General features: G+C 41.9%; 1 protein-coding gene across 1 annotated transcript in view; it reads left to right on the top strand.

Annotated features, from left to right (window-relative positions):
• Rerg (RAS like estrogen regulated growth inhibitor) overlaps window positions 1–15,982 on the top strand; it is a 107,833-nt gene extending 91,851 nt beyond the window's left edge. The window contains exons 3-5 of the mRNA XM_036182859.1: window positions 2,635–2,691; window positions 12,757–12,830; window positions 14,265–15,982. Of these exons, the coding sequence (XP_036038752.1) occupies window positions 2,635–2,691; window positions 12,757–12,830; window positions 14,265–14,672 (539 nt within the window). The 3' untranslated portion in view covers window positions 14,673–15,982. The remainder of the gene's footprint in view (window positions 1–2,634; window positions 2,692–12,756; window positions 12,831–14,264) is intronic.
• The last annotated feature ends 8,179 nt before the right edge of the window (window positions 15,983–24,161 follow it).

Below are 24,161 nucleotides of genomic sequence, written 5' to 3'. Positions count from 1 at the left end.
CATCGACAAATGATGCAATTATACTCAGTATATTTGATTTTAAAAGGCAGTGGAGTGTCTAATACAGTTCAGAAATATTTTGAAAAATGATTGAATTTTAAATGATTTGGAATTGAGAAACACCAGTTATATTTTTTTAAGTAGCTCGGTTGAATAAGTCATTCCTTATAGATACAAACACTTTTTATAGATTGGCCTTTAGAGTTAAAATAAGCATTTTAACTAAAGATGGAGCCCTTTAAATACCTTGGCCAGCTCTGTTTGCTAACATTGTTTTGTTTTTGAGACAGGCTCTCACTATATGGCCTTGGCTGGCCCAGAACTCACAGAGATCCACTTGACTCTGTTTCCCAAGTGCTGAGATAAAAGGTATGCACCACCATACCTGGCTAACATTCTTTATTTTAAAAGAGAAAAGTACCTGTCTGTACTTATTATTTCATACATGCAAAAAAACCTTAAAAATAAAAGCCTTATTCTCAAGAGCATTCGCAGTGACAGACTGAGGGCACATCTGGAACCACAAATGCATGCCCTGTGGGAAGGAGGACAGGGCAGTGGCCACAGCACTTCAGGCTCTGAACATATATTGCCTCAAATTAAGTCTCATGCTCTGCAATTAAGAAAGAATATCACTATTTTCCCTCTAGTCACCAGCAGCAAAGTCACATATGGCTGTGGTCTGTCTGACAGCGTCCACATGGCGAGGTCCACGTGACAGCTCACAAGAGACAGGAGGGGAGAAGGAGGCACGCTCCTCTGCTGATCCTAAAATGACCATAGACACAGTGGCCATATGAGCTTTGTCCCTTCAAGGACTATCTGTGAGCAGCTCATTCATGGCATTTCTGTAAAAGGAAAGACATAATTGATATTTTAAACTAGGAGCCATGATTTTTGAGTTAAGTTCAGTGGATTCTCTGATGGACCATCAAGGACCTTCAGAGAGCTCTGTGCTGCTGCAGTTATTTGCCAAATTGTATGAATGTGCTTTTTTTTTTTTTTCAGGGAAAGGATCCAATATTCTTTGTCTATTTTTAGTGTCTGTGACAGCTTCCTTCAAAAGTGTTCTCAAGTTTGACAAGCACTCTCGTGAACTGCAAAGGAGTGCAATGCTCTGACATGAGTCTCATCAACTGTCAGGACAACCGTGTCCATGTGTTTAAACATATTTCCTTTGTTTTGTTTTAAGGCATGGACAATTTATTTAGCTCAGGATAGCCTAGAAGTTGCTATATAGCCCAAGGCATCCTCAAATACATTATCATCCTGCCTCACCCTCCCCATTCTAGGATTTCAGGTATGTGCCATCATAACCACACACCAGTTCTCTTTTTCCAAGCCCGTGTTTCCAGCCAAAGATCATCCAAATTGCCTATGATGCAAATAAGTGCAGAGCAATGGAGAAATTACAGGCATTTCCTGGAGACAGGCTCTATACTGAATAAACCTGGAACAAGGCAGCCAGCAAACCCATTTGATCTTCCTGTCTTTTGTCCCCGTCTCCTCCCAGCATGTCTGTATTGCATGGCAATGCCCAGTTCTTCACATGGATACTGGGATCTGAACTTGGGGGCCCTCATACTATTGCAGCACTCTTAGTTACTGATTCATCTCTCCAGTTCCCACAGCTGCTTTCTGATGAGCTGTCATGAATTCCTAATTCTCAATTTTGGATAGCTACATTTCTATTACAGTAACTGTTGTAGAGTATTATTGTAAGATGTGTTACATTTGTTTATGCTGTGGAACATTTGTTTAATGACGTGAAGATGTGTTGCATTCTTTTATGTTGCATTTGTTTAACTCTGTGAAGCTGTGTTACTGTGCCTGATTGGTCTAATAAAGAGCTGAATGGCCAATAGCAAGGCTGGAGAAAGGATAGGTGGGGTTGGCAGGCAGAGAGAATAAATAGGAGAAATCTGGGAAGAAAAGATCAAGGAAGGGGAGAAGAAGGAGGACATCAGGGGCCAGCCACCCAGCTACACAGGACACCATGGGATAAGAGTGAAAGTAAGACAAAAAAAAGTAAGAAAAGGAAAAAGCCCAGAGGTAAAAGGTAGATGGGATAATTTAAGTTAAGAAAAGCGAGCAAGAAACAAGCCAAGCTAAGGCCAGGCATTTATAAGTAATAATAATCCACCATGTGTGGTTTATTAGGAAGCTGGATGGTAGGTCCTCTAAAGAGCCAAAAGAGTAAAATAACAACCAACAACAATTATATATCCTTTCATCCTAGTAACAGTGATCTCTTTTATTTTAACTCACCTTTGTCAACCTCTATTAATATTCAAACTCTAGAGACTTGTAATGTGGCAATTTGCATCTGAATTAAAGGCTTTATTGACATTTTTGTGTGTGCATTTTCACACTGTGTTGGTTGAGTTTAAGCCTGTGCCTAGAAGAATAAATCTAAGCTGTAGATTTGTGAACAACAAGCATATTAAAACACCTCCCAAGTTTGAGGCCACCACATGAATCCAAAGTGCACTGAAATAATCATAGGTGAACTGGGCCTGTAGCCAAGGAAATATTGAATGGGTATGGTGTTGTGTGAATCTTTCCTCCTTCTGTAGAAGGATAAGAACTCTAGCAAGAGCTGGCGTTTGACATGTTCTTCTCTTTCTTCCACAGCCATTGTAGTGAGATTTCTGACCAAACGATTCATCTGGGAATATGATCCAACCCTCGGTATGTTACACATTGTATCCTCACCACCTCCTCCTTCAATATGTTTAGGACCCTGCAAAGGGGACAGCACATATTTGACACTCTTGTTAAGCCCCTTTTGGCTGTTTGGAAAGCATAATGTTTCATTTGTCATGCATGAAGCCCTCCTAGAGGCCTGCAGTGTGCAGCACATCCTGTGTTGAGTCCTGCAGGACCTTGTGCAGCAATGAAGTTAAATACATCCTCAGAGGAGAGCAAATGAGTTCAGCAGGATGCTTGCTCTCCCATCCAATACGCAACCTTGCCCTACTGGGAGAAAGGTTGACTCAGGCAGCATTTGGGGTGGGACCAACGGGTATGCTGAAGAGAGTGTCACCATAAAAGCAAACATCGGTGCTCTGACCAGGGAATGTGTGAGCAGGAAACCTTATCCCATCTCTTTTGCTTCCAATGATTAGACCAAAGTGGTATTTGTAAAGAAGGTAGAAACTGTTTATGCAGAAATATGGGTAAAGACTATTCCTAGGCACTTTTTTTCTGATGTCTTTTCATGCGTGCGTGCGTGCGTGCGTGCGTGCGTGTGTGTGTGTGTGTGTGTGTGTGTGTGTGTGTGTTGGTGTTGGTATCCTTGTGTCATAGTGTATGTGTGGAGGACAGAGGACAACTGACAGGCATCAGTTCTTTCCTTCACATACAGATTTCAGGGATCAAACTCAGCTTGGTAGAAAGTGCCTTTACCCACTGAGCCATCGTGTCAGTCCCACGGTTTTGATTTTATGTTTATTGGCACATATACCTTATGCATAGTGTTGAGTTTCACATAGGCAGTTCCCTGCAAATGTATCTTGCATGCGATTGTGTGTGCAGTTCAAAAGGAGGGTTACACTTTGTACTGTGCTTGTTACAGTCATTCATTCCACAAGTATTATGACCTGCCCTCTCTGCATCTGCCCTGTAGTTCAGGTGCTATAGAGAGACCAGTTAGCAGACTCTGATCTGGGGCAGGGGTGCACTTCCTTATGCACGTAGAGGTCAAAGGTTGGGTGTCTTTCTCTATTTCCACTTTGTTTTTGAGACAGGGTCTCTCACTGTACCTGAAGCTTACCACTTCTGCTAGACTGGCTGGCCAGCCCCCAGGATTGTCCTATCTGGTCCCCCATCCCCCAGTGCTTAGATTACAGAACTGCACCACTGTGCCTGGATATTTATATGGGTTTTAGGGATCCAATCACAGGTCTACACTTCATCCACTGAGCCATCTCCCCACCTCAAGCCTCTGCTTTGTTGACCCAGCAGTCTAGAAAAGAGTCAGGGAATAAATAACCATAGTCAGATGCTGTGGGGGAAGGGAACAAGGAAGAGATAGACAGTCTTGCCACTTTATTTCTTTAGTGTTCAACTTTAGAATCTATCTGAAACTTACTTTAGTGGATAGTAGACAGTGAGGACTCAACAGTTGCGTGTGAATCATTGATCAGAATTCCTGTCTTTAGTTACATTCTGAGGCCATCTTCAGATACCAAGGCATTTGTAGTAGGATGCAGTCTAAACATCCAATGCCGTCCTCTTTACTTGTTGCTCATTCTCTTTATTTTCATTATACGTGCTATGTGGCTGTGGAACTGTGCTACCTAAGGACAATTCCCACAGGCATATGCCCCGCATTGACCACATCCCCACCGGATTTCCTCTCCTTTTGTTTTTTTTATAACCACGCCTGACTCCCGTTAGTTCCTTTCATTCCTCTGGACATTCTTACCACTACTTCCATGCCATATAGACCTACAGGATTTTATACATCTTGTAGCACGAATCTTAAAAGTTCTTATGAATAAAATCAAACCTGGGGCCAGTTATTGGGGTGAATGCTGGAAGATCAGAGAGACAGAAAAAGCCACAGCTACCTCACCTCTCCAGTTCTTCAGCTGACCCTGTTTCCTCAGACTGCAAGCTTCTGTGCCCTCATCCCAATGGCTCACAGCTGAACTGCTGCTTGAAAGCCTGAATGCTTCACCAGCCAAATGCTTAACCAGCCAAATGCTTCTAGTTTCTGGTCTTCACGCCTTATATATCTTTCTCTTTCTGCTGTCACTCCCTGGGATTAAAGGTGTGTGTCTCCATGCTTGAACTCACAGAGATCCGCCTGGCTCTGCCTCCCAAGGGCTGGGATTAAAGGCATGCACCACCACCGCCCAGCTTCTGCTATGGCTTGCTCTGACCCATTTTCTAGCCACCATTTTTGGCTCTGTATCTAGTGGCTGTCTGTTCTCTGACCCCAGATAAATTTATTAGGGTGCACAATATTTTGGGGAACACAATACCACCACAACATCTTTGTAAAAGCTATGAACACAAGTGAGAAAAGAAAAAAAAAACATATGGCTCTATCTCTGAGGATGCCTTGGTTTGTTAAATACATTCGTCTCCAGTTGCATCCATTTTCCTGAAAATGGCATGCCCCTGTTCTTCTGATGAGCAGAAAGCACCCCATTGAGTACATACATAAGGTATTTGTGTATGGCTTGCTTCCATGACTCAGCCCCTCCCCAGCTCCCTTCTGTATTAACAAATGGGAGAGGGCATCTTCCTCCTCCACTCCCTGACAACATTGTCTAGGTCAGTTTCAGAGACTGTGACAGCATGGCATGATTGATTGAAATTGGCTGAAATCATAAAGTACTTTTGAAGCTTTATATTCTATGATATTCAATCTTTGAAACAGGAGTTTGACTTATATCCATTTTTAAGGGTCCTCCTCTGCCTTTGTTTTTTAAAAGACTATCACAAGTGACTTTATTAGTAAATACATAATCATATTTATCCAGATTTGTATCTGGATAGAAATATCACCAGATACCTCTGTAAAGATGTAAGGAATAATGAAAAGTTATATGCCAAGATAGTAACATTAGCTATTGAATGAGATAAGAATACAAGAAATGTTTTCTGATTGTGCTTATCTAAGTGTGTCTTTGTAACACAAACAGGAAAAGAAACAAACAAAAAGATGCACATTTGAAATACAATGTGTCTTAGTTAGGGTTTCTATTGCTGTAAAGAGACACCACAGCCATGACAACTCTTATAAAGGAAAACATTTAATTGGGTAGCTTACAGTTTCAGAGGTTTAGCCCATTATCATCATGGTGGGAAGTAAGGCAGCATTCAGGCAGGCATGGGTGCCAGAAAAAGAGCTGAGAGTTCTTATACCTTGACGCACAGGCAACAGGAAGTGGTCTGTCTCACTGGGTGTGGCTTGAGCATATATGAGACCTCAAAGCCCACCTCCACAGTGACATACTTCCTGCAACAAGACCACGCCTACTCCAATAAGGCCACACCTCCTAATAGTGCCACTCCCTTTGGGAGCCATTTTCTTTCAAACCACCACACAATACTTTCCTGGCTTAAGTATAAAAAGAAGAATTAAATTTAATATTTTAAATTTCTAAAATTATTTTATAGGCATGCATTATAGAATAATTATCAGTTGGAACATATAGAAAGTACACTTTGATTAGTAACGCTCTTCCCAGTATGTTCTCTGATATTACCTAGGGATTAGGAAGGAGAGAAATAATTATTTCTTGAGAAAAGATGCTTTTAAATATCTTGCTCATCACATTCTTCAACATGTGCACAAGTATAACGATAGTCTGAGTCTGAGGTAGTTTATTTGGCTATAAAGATGAGTCTGGCTTTGGAAAGGAGCCATTATCCATTGTCTTTCCCAGCTGTGTAAATAGCCCCTCTTGTATTTTGCTCCTTTATGTAAGTTTTAATTCAGGTGAAAGCTGCTTATTCTCCATTCTGCCCACATATCACAACAAAAGATGAAGTTTACAAAAAAAAAAAAAAAAAAAATCATGACATTTTTAACTTTCTCTGGATGTGTTCTAGTAACTAACATAACTATTTTTAATTAGTCTTTGGTGAAGCCTTTTCCTTTTCTTTTATTCATTCTGAACAGCCACAGCTATAAATAGGGATGAGCCTGCACTGGTTATCTGCACGCATCCTTCTCTGGGAAGCATGACACCACACAGTAACCCTGTACCATGCTGCTCAGTGAGGATCCTGGCTGCTAAGCAACCAGAGCCCCTCGTCTACCTTCAGGAGGAACAGGTGCATGACTCACTGGCAGGTGATGCTGTCATTAGCTCGCACACAGCAGACTGGATCTGTGTGGGTGTGTACATTGAAAGCCTGTTAATTTTCTAGCACACAGGAAACCTCAATCCAGTGGATTCAAGAGAAATTAGCATTTCTTGGGCTTAACTTCCCATTCCCATAGGGAAAGACTGAATCTCTTTGGAAGTCATGGTTACTTTACAAGTTTCAAAACAACCAGCAACCAAGATAGCTACATTACAAAGCAGAGTGCTGTGTTTGTGGAGGAGAAAGAGGAAGGATTCAGGAGTTGTCCTCTTGTATTCTGAATTCAGTCTCTTCCTCAGAACTGGAGGAAGTGGGTTTCTTGATTTTGGACTTTCGCTGTTGTTTTGAGAGAAGTTGGAAATTCTGAACACCATGCCACATATTAACAAAATGTAATAGTTACTGCTCTGAGGCAATCCTACAAAGAAAACACTTTGCTCTTTGTCCTAGATTGGTTTCTATTGATGTGATAAATGCCATAACCAAAAGCAACTTATGTGTCCCAATCATATTCTGCCCTGAGGGAAGCCAGGCAGGAAATCAAGGCAGAAACTTGAAGCATAAACCTTCCCCATGGCTTGCTCAGCTGCCTTTCTAATACAGTTTAGGCCCACCTTCCTAGGGGTGGCGCCACCCACAGTAGCCTGGGCCCTCCTGCATCAATTAGCAATCCAAAAAAATGCCTCACAGACATGCCCATAAGCCAGTCTAATGGAAACAATTCCTCAACTGGAGTTTTCCCCTAGGGACAGCTGGGTTTGTGTCAATTTTACAATGTCTAATCAGCGCACTATTATAGCAGCCAATGGTTCCAGGCTTCTAGATTTCAGACCCAGTGATTTTCCTATGTGTTTTTTGTTGCTGTTGGGTTTTGTTGAATTTGTTTATGAAAGGATCTTTCATGATGATTCTAATTAGAGGTACAAGCAAGGGATAAGGGGTGGGTGAACGGAACTGCACCTACACCAATTTAAAGTCCCATTTTACAAATGTGTGTGTGTGTGTGTGTGTGTGTGTGTGTGTGTGTGTGTGTGTGTTTTGATGGATGTAGTCTCAGAAAATCTCACAATCCTTTATATGGAATGATTTTCATTTCCCTTAACTTTTTCTCATCTCATCAGTGGAATCTTTGCCAGATTCAGTCCTGGTTTGTTAATAACACCAGAAACTACCCCTGAAGTTCATCAGATTTTGGATGTGGCCCATTTAATCAGGAAATGACTTGATGGTAGGAGGAGGATTCTGGCTGCAGACTAAAGAGAATCTATAAATGTCTAGTCCCAATCAGGAATTGAACCCCTGCCCTTTAGAGTCATGTTACCCTCAAAGAATGTAACGAGACACAAGAATATGGAGAAAGGCTTGTAACACCATGAAATTGTGTGTGTCCCTGCTCATGGGTGCATGTTGGAGGCCTGGAAAGAGCAAGAGAGAGGGTGCTTCTTAATATATAGTACTACTGTCCTAGGACAAAAAATATGATGCACATTGTGTTTGAATTCAGGGCTGCTGTCCCCGTGTCTAGGAGAAGTTCAGCCAGGAACAGGGGAAGGAGTCAGGAGACATAAGAAACCCCCTGGCTCATTGATTCTGTACTAGGTTCATCTTCTTCACCTTGTAGCTTCTTCTACTTTGACAGGCTCAGGCAGAGAGACAAGTTCTCTCAACTGGGTGCTGAAGCAGAAGTTCAGACACACCACAGAACTATTCAGTAACAATGCCGCAGGAAAATGGGAGATAGACATTTGACAAACAGGGCCAGAGAAACCAGACTTCATCCAAGATGACATGATGGGTTTGTAGTCTGGCCAGAGTCCAACTCAGAACAGTTTCCACTCTAACAGATCCATGCTGCTAACTGCTACTGTTACAGCACTGCCCAGGAGGCCATACCAATATTTTGAACTAGGTAAAACAGCTTAGTCCAAGCACTAAGCACATACAAACAGCCCGAGGGTCCAACCTTGCTAGAGTGTACAAAATATACTTTTTACAGAAATGTCATGGGATGTTTTTCAAAGATTATTTTTATTATTTTTAGTTATATGTTGGGGAGGCTGGAATGTGCACATGAGTGTAGGTGCCCATTAAGGGGATAGACGTCAGGTTGATCTGGAAAGGAGGTTGTCAGCTGCCCAAAGTAAGGGTTGGTAACAAACGGGGATTCTTTGGAAGAGCAATATACACGCTTAACCACTGTGCTACCCTACCTCTCTAGGCACCTGAAGGTATGTTTAAGTCATATTCCTTCATACATGGGAATCTGAAAGATAATTTTAATATACCTAATTTAATTATGAAAGTGACGTTTGTTTTTAGAATACATATTTTCTAGTGGCTTTGGCTATAGGTCAGTCAAACATAACCCCAGCCCTCCAAAGAAAGGACTCATGTTACCATTCTTGTTATTATAAAGAAAATAGAGCAAATGTAAACATTCCAAACACATATGTATCCTTTGATTGCTTTTTTTTTTCTTTAGTTTTGTTTTAGGTTTTTTGAGACAAGGTCTTTCTAAATATCCCTGGCTGTCCTGGTACTCTCTGTGTAGACCAGGCTGGCTTCACCAAACCCAACTTTCTTTTGAATTTTGAAATGAAGAGCAGAAACTATGTGTTTTGTTAGTTATCTCAGACAAGCTCACAAACTCTTATCTAGTATTTTACCTCTTTAGGTAATATTCCCAATGTCTTGCATGTAGAGAAAATGAGTCTGTAACAAGAGAAAGATGTATGAAGGGGGGGGAATGCTCAAAACAGTGTGAAAACAGTATTTATCTTGGATGAAATTGGTTCAGAGCCACCCGCTGCTATGTCTGCAGCAGACATTCCCTCATTTCCTGCCTTTCATCCCTTTCGTTTCAGTTAACAAACAGCCAAAGAATCTACAGCTTCATGCGTGTTTCATTCTGTTCCACTCCCCGCTGTGGTGGCCTCTTCTGCAGTTGAGACCCACAGCCCGTTTATCACGGGAGCCACAAAGAACAATGTCCTCTCCTCTGAGACAGACTGTGGGGCAAAGAGATGGATGGGAGCCTGGGTTTGTGTTTTCCAGGCTGCAGGGCTGATACCAGCCATTTGAAAAGGGGAGTCAGTACAAAAGGCACAGAAGAAGAGCCTTGGGGGGAAGACCAGAAGGGCGTGGATGCCTAGCCTGTGTGCGGCCAGCTGGACTTCTCCTCAGGCCCAAAGACTCAAGAAGAAGAAAGGAAACTATTGGGAAAACACTTGCAAAGCAGTCACTGCCATAAATGGTCACTCAGTCCCCCAAACTAGACGCTCTTGTTTGACATAAAAAGGTGCAGGCCTGGGACGCTCTTCAGATGAGAGTCCACATGCTCTCAATGTGTGGATCATGTGTTCCAGGAGAGGAAGGAGATGCCAAGTATGTTTGTTCAAGTATATTGAATGTAGTCTCATTCTAAAGTGACAACTTTCCCAGAAAGACTTGCACTGTGCAGGTTCCAGTAGTCACCACTCACAGTATTGTTGCTGGGTGGTTAAGTGCTGCGCATAGCAAGCTTCCTTTCTGCGTTTTAGGCCTTGGATAGGCACTTGTTCACTGTAAGAAAATGGAAAAGTGGTCCCCAAAGGCTGCAGAAAGTAGTTGATAAGAAAGGAAGGAAGGAGGAAAGAAGGGAGGGAGGGAGGTGTGCTGAAGAAATGAACGATCTGGTGTGCTGATTTCTAATCTAGTCCCCAAGAGAGGCAAGGCCAGGCTCATGTACTCGGTTGGTTAGATGTTCCGGTGATCAGTGTGCACAAATATCTGGTTAGTAATTGTATTAGATGTCTTGCCATCTCTCCAGCACCCTCAACAGAAATTTTTTGAGTTAGAATTCTTGGTTTTATGATCAAATACAGAAGGAGCCTACAATTTTCTTCAAATTGTTTTCTTGTTGCTGCTTTTGTACCACCAGCTAGTGGGGTCGGCACCTGTGTTGTGGTATTTCTGAGTTCTGTTCCCACATCATGTTCGATTCATCCTGGTTTCTCTCCTACTTTGTAGAACAGAGTACTTAGCTCACTTTTTCTAGGCCCCCCACCCACCCCTTTTTTCCCTGGCATGTTTGTTAGTTATACTTGCTTTTCATCTTTGCCTCACCTTCATCCTGAAAGGACACATGAGCATCAGCTGGAGTGAACCACAATTGTGGATTGCTTCTGATGTGGTTTCATGGACTTGTTCTGTCACTGACGTCCTGAATTCAGCTTCACTGATAAGAAGCTCAACCTTAACTGAGCCACTCCCTTTCGAGGGAAGTGTACTGTTTTTCTATTAATCTGCCCCTCCCCATCATCAATGTCCTTGAATTTCACTGTAATGGGTGCATTCTGTTGGATATTTTTATCTTAAGACCTTCAGTGGCTCTTGTTCCTGGAAATTCTCAGCCATTAAAACCTCGACTATTTCTACAACCCTGGAGATTTTATTCCCTCCACTAAGGCTTATTTTATAAAGAATAAGATTTATAGATGTGTTATACATATTTCTTATTCAAATTTCCAATCACGCTTTCCTTCTTATCAGCTAGTGATGCCTCCTGAGAAAACCCCCCCAGTGTGACCTTCACCAGCTCGGTGAGTCACTCCTGGCTCCTTGTCTGCCTTGCAGTTTTCATAGATGGCAGCAGCGGCTGACCCTGCTCTGCTCCGTGATTTCTCTTACACAATGAGGGATGTATTCAGACTGCCCAGGCTTCTTGTACCTGCTACCTTCGCATCCCTTGGGGTTTGGGGACCACTAAGGACCCAGTGATTGCAGCTGGTACAGAACAGCTGCTATGTCCTGCTTTGACCAGGCAACATGAAGAAGGAATCTGCATTGTTCCATCCCCCACGATCTGCTAAGAAACTTTATACTTCAGGTTACTGCTCTTCACCAGGCACTAAAAACAAGCTCAGCTGCTTCTTACTGTCTCAAGGTCATGGTAGTTTCACATCACATGTTCAGCCCGTTACAGTCTAGGGGTCTTGATCAGGTTTGTATTTTTGTTTGTTTTATGTGTAAGTTAAGGAAATAAAACATCCAGAAACTCAAGTATGTCAGGAGGCTGTGGGGAAATTCCCAAACACAGCAGACAGACTCAGTCAGTAAAGAAGGGCTTTTATTAGACGTGAGGAAACACACAGCAAACATAGTCCAGTCATCCGCAGAGCAGAGGGGGACTTTAAAAAGCCTTTCAAGGGTTTCCCTCCCTAATTCGGGTTAGCTAGTTTGAACAGAGACAGGACAGGATAGCTGGTGAGGCCACAACAGTTATGTGAACATGTTCTGATCAGTCCGGCTTTGTCAGGTCCATCAACCAGCACCAGCGTCCTATGGGTGGGAGAAAAAAAAAATCCTTTGTTTTAAGCAGCTAGGCTTTTGTCTCAGGTCAGGAGAGTGAGGAAGAAGCCAGCCATCTTGGAAATTCACCATCTTTATCTGTCTGCCAGTCATGAACTCTGTCTAAGTTCTGGTCTCTCGGTCCTATACACCTCCCTCTAATGTCTGTGATCTTTACAGGGTTGATGTTAGGAAGGGACACAATGGGGTTTTCTGAAAAAAACAAACAAGCAAACAAACAAAAAACCCTGAATTTTAGGAATATCAAGGCAACATGTATTTTTGTATGGAAAAATGACTTTAATTTTTTTTGGAATGTAGGTATCTCATCCAGTTAAAATGGAAAAGAGTACTAGGGGGCTGGCCTCACAGGAGCAAAGGACAGAGGACTAAGGGAGCTGGCGGCTGGAGTTTGGGGCCTTGTAAAGCTCTGTAGAATATAGTGCTGCTGCTTTGTTCTTCTTCTCTTCCCTGGACAGTCCCCGCCCCCCCATTGCTACAAAGGCAGAAATACTCTTCCCATGCCTAATTTCTGACTTCAAGGATCAAATTAAATCTTATATGTGCCCCTGTGCCTTCTTCATTCTCTCATTCTTTCAGAGTCAACCTACCGACACCAGGCAACCATCGATGATGAAGCTGTTTCTATGGAGATCCTAGATACCGCTGGTCAGGTGAATAGGAATTTAGCTAAATATTTTCTGCATTAAATAAAAAGGAGATATGTAAGATATGCATAATGTAAAAAATAAAGCCAAAGAATTTTTCTGTACATGACTAAAAGCTTATACATTTCATTATCTCACCACTTTACACATTAATGCATAGGTAATTTGATCCTTGAGTAAGTGACCCTGTGCTTCAAGAAGGTACTAGAAATATTACAAAACTCACAGACCGTCTAGGATAGACTCTCCCTCTATGGGGGAATGCCAATGTATTCATGTGCTTTTTATAGCCAAACATGCTTTTGAAACACTCAAGTGAATTTAAATAAGCATCTCTATTGAAAGGAATTCCTAATATCCTCATGTGCAAGGTGAGTCCTTGAAAGAGAGCTCTGGTCTATACTACATTCCAATTCTCTATGACCACATATAGGTTTGTTTGTGCGTTTCACACTGCACTATGTGTAGATGCTTGCCTGTAAATCTGGCTGGCAAATTTCCTTTGACATTAGTCAGATCAAGTCTTAGAAAAGGATTCATAGTCTCAGTTCCCAAATGTAGAAATGATTACAGGGATGATGGTTAGGTGGCCAGGCATTTCCATGGTGATGTAACAATGACCCATGACCTACAAGAAGACTTGAATTCAAGTGTTTAATCTAAGAAATGCTCCTGAATTAATTATACCCCCATCCTTCTCAGTACTCCTTCCTTATACAAGGGCCTTCATACAGTATTGAACACACCAAGAGAGGCAGAAGCCTCTAGAAGACAACTGAACCTATGAAAACAAAGCTTTTTTTCTCTCCTTCCCGCTCATCGTTTTTCTTCCTCTTCCTCCTCCTCTTCTTCCTCTTCCTTTCCCTCCTCTTCCTCTTTTCTGTCTCTCTTCCCACACATGATGTCTTGCCATCTTACCACATAGCCCAGGCTGGCCTTGAACATGACATCCTCTCATACCTGTCTCCCAAGTGCTAGGACCATAGGTGCATGTACTTCCAGACCCAGCCAGCAACACCTTTCAAAACGTGCAAGTTTTCTCAAGAAGGAGTAGTCACCCCTGTGAGGGTCACTGCAGGAGAATTTTCATCATTAACCATAACTACTACCATAGAACACAAATTAGGGCATTGGGATGTGTGGGTGGGGATCCTAATTTCCAGCTCAAGCAGTGAGCTTTATACAGCATGTCATTGTTTTTCTCTCCCTAGGGTTACCAATTGTCTATAATCAGAACAGAGAGGATATTAAAACAAATGTGGGTGGGTTGTACTTACTTTCCAACTACTGAAGAAAATAAGCTCGACCAGGAAAACAGCCAAGACATTTAATGATAAGCAGATATGAGGAGGTGTAATTAAGGGATTAGTATGGCAATAGCAGTGTACACATTGGGATTAGGCCCAGGTCTCCTGATTGCGGGTCTCTCTTTGCCCACAGGAAGACACCATCCAGAGGGAAGGGCACATGCGCTGGGGCGAAGGCTTCGTGCTGGTCTACGATATCACTGATCGAGGGAGCTTTGAAGACGTGCTGCCGCTGAAGAACATCTTAGATGAAGTCAAAAAGCCCAAAAACGTAACTCTCATCTTAGTCGGAAATAAAGCCGACTTGGACCACTCCAGACAAGTGAGTACGGAAGAGGGGGAGAAGCTGGCTACAGAATTGGCTTGTGCATTTTACGAATGCTCTGCCTGCACGGGAGAAGGGAACATCACCGAGGTATTCTATGAGCTCTGTCGAGAGGTGCGTCGCAGGAGGATGGTGCAAGGCAAGACGCGGCGACGCAGTTCCACCACACACGTCAAGCAAGCGATTAACAAGATGCTCACCAAAATCAGTAGTTAGAGGCCTTGCCAAGATGTGCTGAAAATTGAGAAATCTTTCCTGGCTCTTCTTTTGCCCTTCCAAACACGAGCAAAATATTCTACTCTTATCCTAAATTTGGGAAATGTTGGGGTATCTCATGGTTCCTGGTCTGCTATATGCTGGGAAGTTCTCCAGTGTCCTCTCGGTCTGGATGCTGTTAACAGTCTCCCTACTTGCGTAGGATCTGTGCTAATACAGTTTGAAAATGTAACCACCAAAGATACTGAAGTGGCTGGGTTTGCGGATGCCTTGCTTTAATAAGTTGAAGTCTTTTCAAAGGCGTTTTAAGATTCTGTTTCTTATAGAATACTACAAAGGTCACCATAACATTTTGTGATGTCTGTTGAGAACTTGAGAATGGTAGCTAGTTGCGTGATTGGAACAGGAATAGAACTCTAGTTCCCATCTGAAGTAAGAACTTTTTAAAAATTGTTATCTTACTTAAATTGTACAGATTTTCTTTAACCCTTTATTTCATTTTTAGGTTGAAATGTTATCACTGATTTTTGTTCTGTAATGTAATTGCCCATTTCAATTCAAGTTGGTTCCCTCAATGATCTATATCAGTCCTTACTCTCCCAATTCTATAATACTTTCCTTAATAACAGAAGAAACAAGACCCACAATGCACATCCTGCTGTGTCTTGGCTCCCTGAAGCCTGGGTGATGAAAAACAGCAGGAATCTTTGTACCACAGCTTGACTTCACTGCATGTTAGTAGAGGGATTAGAACTAGAGACACCTGGTTTGTATATTACTCTATTAGCACTGTAGCAGGAAGATAATCCTCTAAATAAGACAATTGGGATGCCTAGTTAGTCCTCATTGGAAACCAAGGCTGAATCCCACACAGGCAGCAAAGTCAACCTCTGATTCAATAAATTGGCCACATGCTTTCTTAGCCTTTTAACCTTTGGCTAAGATTAAATCCCTTGGAAGAATTGTGGAAAAGAATGGGTGATTCAAATTCATTATACCTGAATGAGTGTGTGTGTATATATATATATATATATATATATATATATATATAGTGGAAGGTCAGCTGGTGAAAGGAATTGTGTAACTGCCAAGAGTGTATGGCCCTTTTCTCCATTTCCTGCCCCATATATTAATATTTGGGCACTTTATTTTAGGAGAAAATATATATCTTTTACATATGTATGTATTTATATGTATGCATATAAGTGTGTATAAAATTTGTAAGTATTGGAGGCTTTAATTCACCGATGTATTTGAACAACCTGGTGTAACTGACTTTGTTTTATGTGACTATAATAAAAAGTATAATTTTCAAAATCTGTCGAAATTCTTTGTGATTAGCTTGTAAGTTTAGGGGAGGCTTGGGAAGCAATTGAATTGCAGAAGGAAAAGTCAGTGAACCTGATTGGAAGAGAAATTAACTCCTGCTAATAATAATGGCTGCTGCTTTTAGAATACTCAGGGTTAGTTGTGGTACTTTATTCATTTTTCCCCCAATCATCATAATTATCCTTAGACAGTGCTGTGGTAACCATGGTGGGGGTCCAGATATTGAGCCAGACAAGAGAGGAAGTGATGTCACCATGCCTACGTTGGTGTTTGTAGGGCAAATCCAGAACACTAACTAGAGAGAGTCAAACTCTGTGGAAAGCACTGTAGACCAGTGGACAGTTCTTAGCCTTGGCTACAAGAGTGATGACACAAAATGAAGTGATTAAGGAAAAATTCCCTCTTTCTTCTCTTGTTCATTTATTCACTGCATATTTGTTTATATATGCCAAATATGTAGTTTTATATAGCCCACTTGATGGTGCATGACCCGAACTTAAGGAATACATTAGAACAATCAAACAAAGATGGCAAAAATCTTCTAAGTAGTAGAAACAGCTTGGAATGAAAATATGGAGACATGAATTTTATGGTGAATGCAGAGTCCTAAAGGAGGAGTTCAGAGGGCCACATATTATCACTTTTAGAGGGAGACGGGATTGGAAAGTTGAAGGAAACAATTAAAAGTGTACAAAGAGCCGGAAGGAAGAAGGAAGTCAAAAACTCATATTCCAGCAAGAATGCCTGCTGCAAATGAAGTGAGTAAACGCCATGGTGATCGTTCTCCATTCGGACAATCCAAAGGGAAAGGAAACAGGGACAGTTACTGGTCGGAACTTCTAGATCCAGTCTCTTTCATCCTCACATATCTTTACTAGGAAATGTAGCTCAGCCAATCCCCACTAAAACTACTCTTAAGGCAGTGAAAACATGAATGTCATTCTTGAGTCAAAAACTAAGGAAGTTGGAGCTGGAGAGATGACTCAGCAGTTAAGATCACTTGCTGTCCTTGCAGAGGACTTAAGTTTGGTCCCCAAAACCCACATGAAGATTCACAACTGACTGTAATTGCAGTTCCCAGAACCCAAATCCCTCTTCTGCCCTCCAGGGGCACTACACATATGTTGTACGAATACATGCAACCAGGCAAGTATGAAACACATAGAATAAAATAAATAAAACAAAAGTAAGGAAGTCAGACTCACAGTCAGTGCCGTAACTATGATAGACACAGGCAGTAAATCCAGGCAAACATAAAAAGTCTGTCTTTTAATTAAAGACCATGTGAGTATACCACTGTAACTTATTCCTCTCATACTCCAAACTTCTCCACAACAAAAGATTACAAAGCAATGCTACCAGTTATTTGAAAAGTTGGCTCCATTTTGACAACGCTAGTGACATGAGCTTCATTACTAGAGTAAGGATGATTTTCTACATCATTCATGCAGCCGCAGTGGGGGACAAGATCCCTGTTCATTTTTGCATTTCATACTACTGCCAGAGTTGAGTAATGAGCAATAAGGTACTAGTGTTCCTGAATTTAGGAAGACTCTCAAGGTAAATGCCTGTGACTGCACCAACTTAATGTCAAATAACTGACTCCAAAACAAACAAACAAACAAATAAGAAAAAACAGAGTATGGCTTCCACCGATAGAATAGATCCTGAGAGCTCGTTGTTATAAAAATCAGAACTGGAGGAGGCCAAGTTCATCAGAATCTGTGGCCCAAGAGAGATGCTAAAGACTGACAGGCAGACTCAGGCTGAAATAAAGGAGAAGAAGGCATCCCCAGCTACTTTCCTCACCACTGGGACCAACACATGGGAAGAAGGAATGCAAGGGAGAAAGGACATATTATTGGCTCCTAGTTTAAGCGAATATAGTCCACAATGGCAGGCAATGTCCCTGGACCTTGTTCACGTCTGGACCTCAATCCTCGGGATGACACTGTCTACATTCAGTGTAGTCTTCTGCGGTTAATCCTTTCTTCTTCTTCTCTGGGGACTCACCCAAAGGCATGCCCTTGGTGTTCCTTAATCCAATCAAGTTCCTGGTGCAAATTAACCAGAACAAGAGCAGGGTATCAAGGAATGTGGGGAGAAACATGTACAGGGCTGGAAACAGTTTGTGTTCAATCACATCAGCCACACTGAAAGGACCTGGTGATATACAAACCACACAAAGGATCTTAAAAAACCATAATGTGAATACACAGGGAATTAGAATGGTGTGTTGGCTATGAGTCTAAATTATTCCTTACCACTACTCTAATAGAGCTTTAAAAAATTTGAAGCTGGTCAGACTGAATCCAGATAACATTTCTTTGTCCTAGAAAAATATCCAGCATCCTATTACAGAAGTATACAAGCAAATTCTGTATTTGGCAAGATTGAAACTCAAGATGGCTCCTATCTGGTTTAAAATTCTATATACAAAGAGGTAAGAAAATATGTCCTAGAAATAGGATTAAAAAGCAGTCAATAGAAATAGACCAAGATGATGGACACTGTCACTATCAAACAAGGAAATTAATACAGCTTTACAGATGTGCTCCATGTGTTCATGAAGGTAAAGAAAAGTCTGAGCATAGCAACAACAGATGAAAAGGATCAGCATGAGATAAAGGTGACTTTCATCTGAAAGGTACTGTACTGAGTTCAATTGTCATCAGACTGGATACTGAAGAAATGTCAATCAAAGAGAGGACATATCAGTTGAAACAACCAAAATGCAACAATGAGGAAGAAAGGTAATTGACCACAGACTCTCTTAGATAAACAAGCAGAGCAACAGATGATGTGATTGAACTCCCAGAAGTAGAGGAGACTGGAGGGGCAAAAACTAGCAGCAGGCTGGAGAGATGGCTCAGTGGTTAAGAGCACTGGATGTTCTTCCAGAGGATCTAGGTTTGGCTCCCAGCACCCTCATGGTATTTCACAACTGTCTATAACTCTAATTCCACAGAATTCCCCATCCTCTTTTTGACTTCTGTGGGCACCAGGACACAAGTGGTATATAGACCTAAATGCAGGCAAAACACTCATACACGTAAAATAATTTAACAACAACAACAAAAATTAGCTGGGCAGTCATGGCACATGCCTTTAAAACCAGCACTCAGGAGGCAGGGGCAAGAGGGTCTCTGTGAGTTTGAGGCCAGCCTGGTCTACAGAGTGAGTTCCAGGACAGGCTCCAAAGCCACACAGAGAAATCCTGTCAATAATTAATTAATTAATTAATTAATTAATCAATCAACTAGTAATAATTGAAAAATTAATTACTGAAAAAACTCAAAATTATAAACTTTCAAATCTAAGAAACTCAAAAGGATCCAGAAGTAAAATATTCAAAAATACTAATAGCATAATTGTTAATCAAACTGATGAAAGATAATAAGGAGAAATTTTTAAAAGAAGCTGAGAGGGCAGAGATATACACCACCTCCAGAGGAACAAGGATAGGAGTGATGGGCAGATGGGGACATTAGAGTGGTGTATTTTATTTAAACTATTAGAAGAAAAAAATAGCTTAGAATGCCATTACAAGTTAAAGTATTTTTCACCAACCAAGGTGAGAAAAGACTATCACCATGAAAACAAGATCAAAGAGAATTTACTGCCCATGGGTTTATTCTATCAGGAAAGTTAAAGGTGTCTTCGGGCAGGAAGGAGATATGCTGACAGCAACATGTATCTGCAGAGAAAATGAACTGTACTGGGGATGCAGTCACTCTCTGTCCCAGTTTCTTTCTGCTGCTTCAATGAAATATTCGACAAAAAGTAACTTAGGGGATATTTCAAGTGACAGGCCTTTATTGTGGGGAAGTCAAGGCAAGAGCATGAAGCGGCTGGTCACATGACATCCACTGGCAGGAGCAGAGAGAAATGAATGCATGCATCCAAAGTGCCAAACTTACTTTCTCTGCTCATAGAGTCCACAGCCTTAATCTAGGGATAGTGTGCCTGTAGACTGGGAATTCCTATATCAATTAGATTCCGACACTCCCCATAGACATGCCCACCGGTCAACTTGACCTAGCCAATCCTTTGCTGAGATTCTGTTAACAGGTGGTGAATCTAGGTTGATTCAAATTGAAAAAAATAAAATGAATCATTGCACTGCCCATGCCCAGAGCTAGAGGTCCAGTGGCACCTTCTGCTCAGAGAGGGCTCCAGACAGGGCACTTGCTGTGAGGCCTGCTGGATGAACCAGCCTCCTGACACCTGCTTGAAACAAAGGTTCCACATGGGTTATTATTTTACAGCTTTTCTGATCAATATTTTAAACTAAAGTAATAATTTTACTTAAATCCCCTTAGCTGAAAATAACTTTTCTATGAAGGAGCTCTCTCTCTCTCTCTCTCTCTCTCTCTCTCTCTCTCTCTCTCTCTCTGTGTGTGTGTGTGTGTGTGTGTGTGTGTGTGTGTGTATGTTGTATGCATGTGCATTATAGGTGCACTCACTGGTTCATGCTGGTTTGGAGGCCAGAGGCTGACAATAGATGTTTTCTATTATATCCACTTATTTTTTGAGACAGCATTTCTCACTAAATCTGCAGCTGACCATTTTAGTTGTAGTGGCTGACCAGTGGAACCCTGGGATCTCCCAGTCTCCATTCCTCAACACTGCGGTTCCTGGTGCTGGGCTGGTTTGAATAAGGATGGCCCCCACAGGCTCAAATGTTTGAACACTTGGTCTTCAGTTACTGGAATTGTTTGGGAAGGACTGGGAGGTGTGGCTTCATTGGGAAGATGTGTCACTGGGGCGGGCTTGGGGTTACAAAAGTCCAACCTGAGCCCAGTCTCACTCTCTCTCCACTTACAATTTACAGATCAGATGTGAGCTCTCAGCTACTCCCCCGACACCATGCCTGCCTTCTACCGTGCCTCTCACCATGATGATGATGAACTAAGCCTCTGAAGCTCTACGCAAGCCTCCAATTAAAGGCTTCTTTTTATAAGTTGCTTTGACCTTGGTGTCTCTTCACAGCAACAGAATGTGACAAAGACAGATGCATACCTCTGTGCCCAGATTTTGTTTTTTCTGTGAGTGCTGGAGCTCCTCACATGGGTCCTTATGCTTGAACAAGACCATTTTATTCACTGAGCCATCCACCCAACCCTGAGAAAGATTTGAAGGATAAAGGTTACCATTGTAAACTAGTGAGATTCTTGATGATGAGGGCTCCATGGTGTTCCCCCATGATAGCCTGTAACATGGTCATAAACACTTTCATCTTGTCATTATCCCTATCATCTCAGAGTTTGGGGAGCCAAGAGATTATTGCAAAAGTAAAGTCTTACATGGAAACAAATATAGAAAGATTGAACCTGTTCCCTGAGCTTCAAAGTCAATCTATGTGCCACTGACATCCAACCTACAATTTATGCTCCTAACATTTCCGGGTAAATTAGCTTTTTGAAATGCTGAAAGCAATTTCCCTGGAAAACAATATTGTAAATCTCATCTAAGTTCCCCCAGAGAGTCAGCAGCAGCATACTTAAGCCATATAAAGCACATCGCTTTTCCTTGGGGTATGCATCAACTATAGCATCTCAAAAAGGATAAAAAGAACTTTCATCATCCCCTCACATATCCTTCAGTTTTATGCTGACATAACCAGGCTGCCCTTCCTTGAACTCCTGACTAAACACATATTCATTTGGGAGAAGTTTCAGGCTAGAAATGTCTAAAGGTCATGGTTGATAAGACAAACAGAGCTAACTGGTGCTATTTCAAATAGCATGGAAAAGTAGAGGGTGATATATATTAGAAAAGATGCATATATACACAAAGCAAGTGTATCTTGATGTAGAAGAGACCATGGGACTCATTGACTGCCCAATTCACTAGCATTTCCCAAAGGTAACTTTCTGAGAGTATTGGTACCACTCGGAGAGTTACTTGGTACCACTACCAAGTAACATTGAAAAGGTCATGGAAAGCCAGGCTTGGAGCCCTCAGGAGGCTGAATCAGGCAGATCTCTGTGAGTTTGAGGTCAGCTCAAACAACATAGTGTGCTACAGACCATCTAGAACTACACAGAGAGAGCTTGTCTCAAAAAAGGTCAAGGGGTAGAGGACCAACAGAGGACATGTTGTGGGACACCAGCTTCCACATTTATTTACTCCAGGGACTCCTGAGAAATGAGGGATAAGAGACTTAGATAGAAATAAAGAAGAGAGAAACCGAGAGAAATGCAGGGCCCCTCAGGTGGGCCTGGATCCTAATCCACTGGCCCAGAGCTTTATTCCAAAGGACTGTTTAGAACAATGTCAAGGGGAGGGGCAAAGGACCTCTCCCTTGCTAGTTACAGGCAAGTGTAGACCCTTACAAATACCTAGTACTCAGGTGAACCAATCAACCTCTTATTTAATCCTGCTGGTTACAGCCACTAAGAAGCCTAGATGGGCTCCAACAACATGTCATTTGCAAAACAAATGGATATCCTTGGAAATAGTCATATTAGTGAATTAAGCCAGTCTCAGAAACATGGATATCATGGGTTTTCTTTTGTATGTAGTTTCTAGATTTTATATAAGTACATAAAATTATGCATCTATTTGTCTCATAATAAGAGGTAGAAGTGAGACTAGGGAACAAGGAGGACTAGTGGGTGGGTAGAAGAATGAGAAAAAAGAGAGAGGAGGAATATGCTCAATGTATAGTATGTATTTATATAAAAATGCTTTTTATGTCAGATACAATGAATGTGTGTGTGTGTGTGTGTGTGTGTGTGTGTGTGTGTGTGTGATGTGTGCGTATGATGAGTGTGTGTATGTGTATGTGTATTTGTCTGTATAGGAGAATTCACATGCCACAGCACATACATGGAGGTTGGAGGACAACTGTGAGTATCAGTCCTGCCCATTTTACTTTGTTTGAGACTAAGTCTCTATATTGCTTGCCCTATAAACACCAGGCTAGTTGGCCTATGAGCTTCCAGGAATCTTCAGTCTCCATATCATATCACTATTAGAGAGATGAGATTAAAAATATGTACTACCTCACCAACTTTACATGGGTTCTGCAGATTCAAATTCAGGTCCTACTTTGCTCAGCCTGGAAGGAGGGGACTGGACCTGCCTGTACTGAATCCACCAGGTTGAAATGAATCCCCAGAGGAGTCCTGGCCCTGGAGGAGATGGGAATGGAGGGGAGGGGATGGGGGGAAGGTGGGGTTGGGGGTGGGAGGGCGGAGGACAGGAGAACCCATGGCTGATGTGTAAAATTAAAACACAAATATAATAATAATAATAAATTAAAAAAAAAAACAAATTCAGGTCCTTAGGCTCACCAGCAAGGAGGTTCTCCACTGAATCATCTGCACCACCTCAATATTTTTTAATATATAAGGAGGGTCACTGCCTAGGCTCCACATTCCAGCCTGCAACTTTAGCAGAAGACTTCTGCTTTACCAGAGGCCATGCTATACTAGGAACCCCAGAAACCAAGCTGGTACCCAGAACCCCAAAAACCACACAGGTACTTGGAACCCCAGAGGCAACATGTTGGCACCCAAAAACTCCAGCACAGATGCCCTACTGGACCTGAATGCTTGGTGATCACCAGAAACCCAGGCCAGTCAGGCTAGAAGACCAGAGAGGAAACAGAAATCAAAGGGTGGAGACACACACACAAAAAAAATCCATCTAATAAAGGTAAACGCAGAAATCAGCACCTCAACATAGCTCTAATAGACCCAAACCCCGCTGACTAGAGGCCAGGGTAAGAACACAATCAGCAACAGCCAGGGCAATTGTGGGAGCCCAGCTATTCTACTACAGCAGGTCTTGGATATACCAACATAGCTGAAGCACAAGAAAATTACCTTAAATCCTAGCTTATGAAGATGACAGAGGCCCTTAAAGAGGAAATCAATAAATCCCTTAAAGGAATCCAGGAAAATACAAACCAACAAGTGAAGGAAATGAATAAAACTGCTCAAGACCTGAAAATGGAAATAGACACAATAAAGAAAACAAACTGAAGGAATCCTGGAGATGGAGCATCGAAGTAAGTGAGCAGGAACTAGAGATGCAAGCATCACCAACAAAATACAAGAGATGGAAGAGAGAATCTGTAGTTTGACTTTCCTTTAGGCCTCCAGCTCACAAAAAGCTACCCAGAGACTTATTAATTATGAAATCTCAGCC

Source organism: Onychomys torridus, chromosome 3 (genome assembly GCF_903995425.1).
Source record: "Onychomys torridus chromosome 3, mOncTor1.1, whole genome shotgun sequence".
Lineage (NCBI taxonomy): Eukaryota > Metazoa > Chordata > Mammalia > Rodentia > Cricetidae > Onychomys > Onychomys torridus.
The sequence above is the reverse complement of the archived record's forward strand: the minus strand, read 5'-3'. Positions and strand labels throughout refer to the sequence as shown.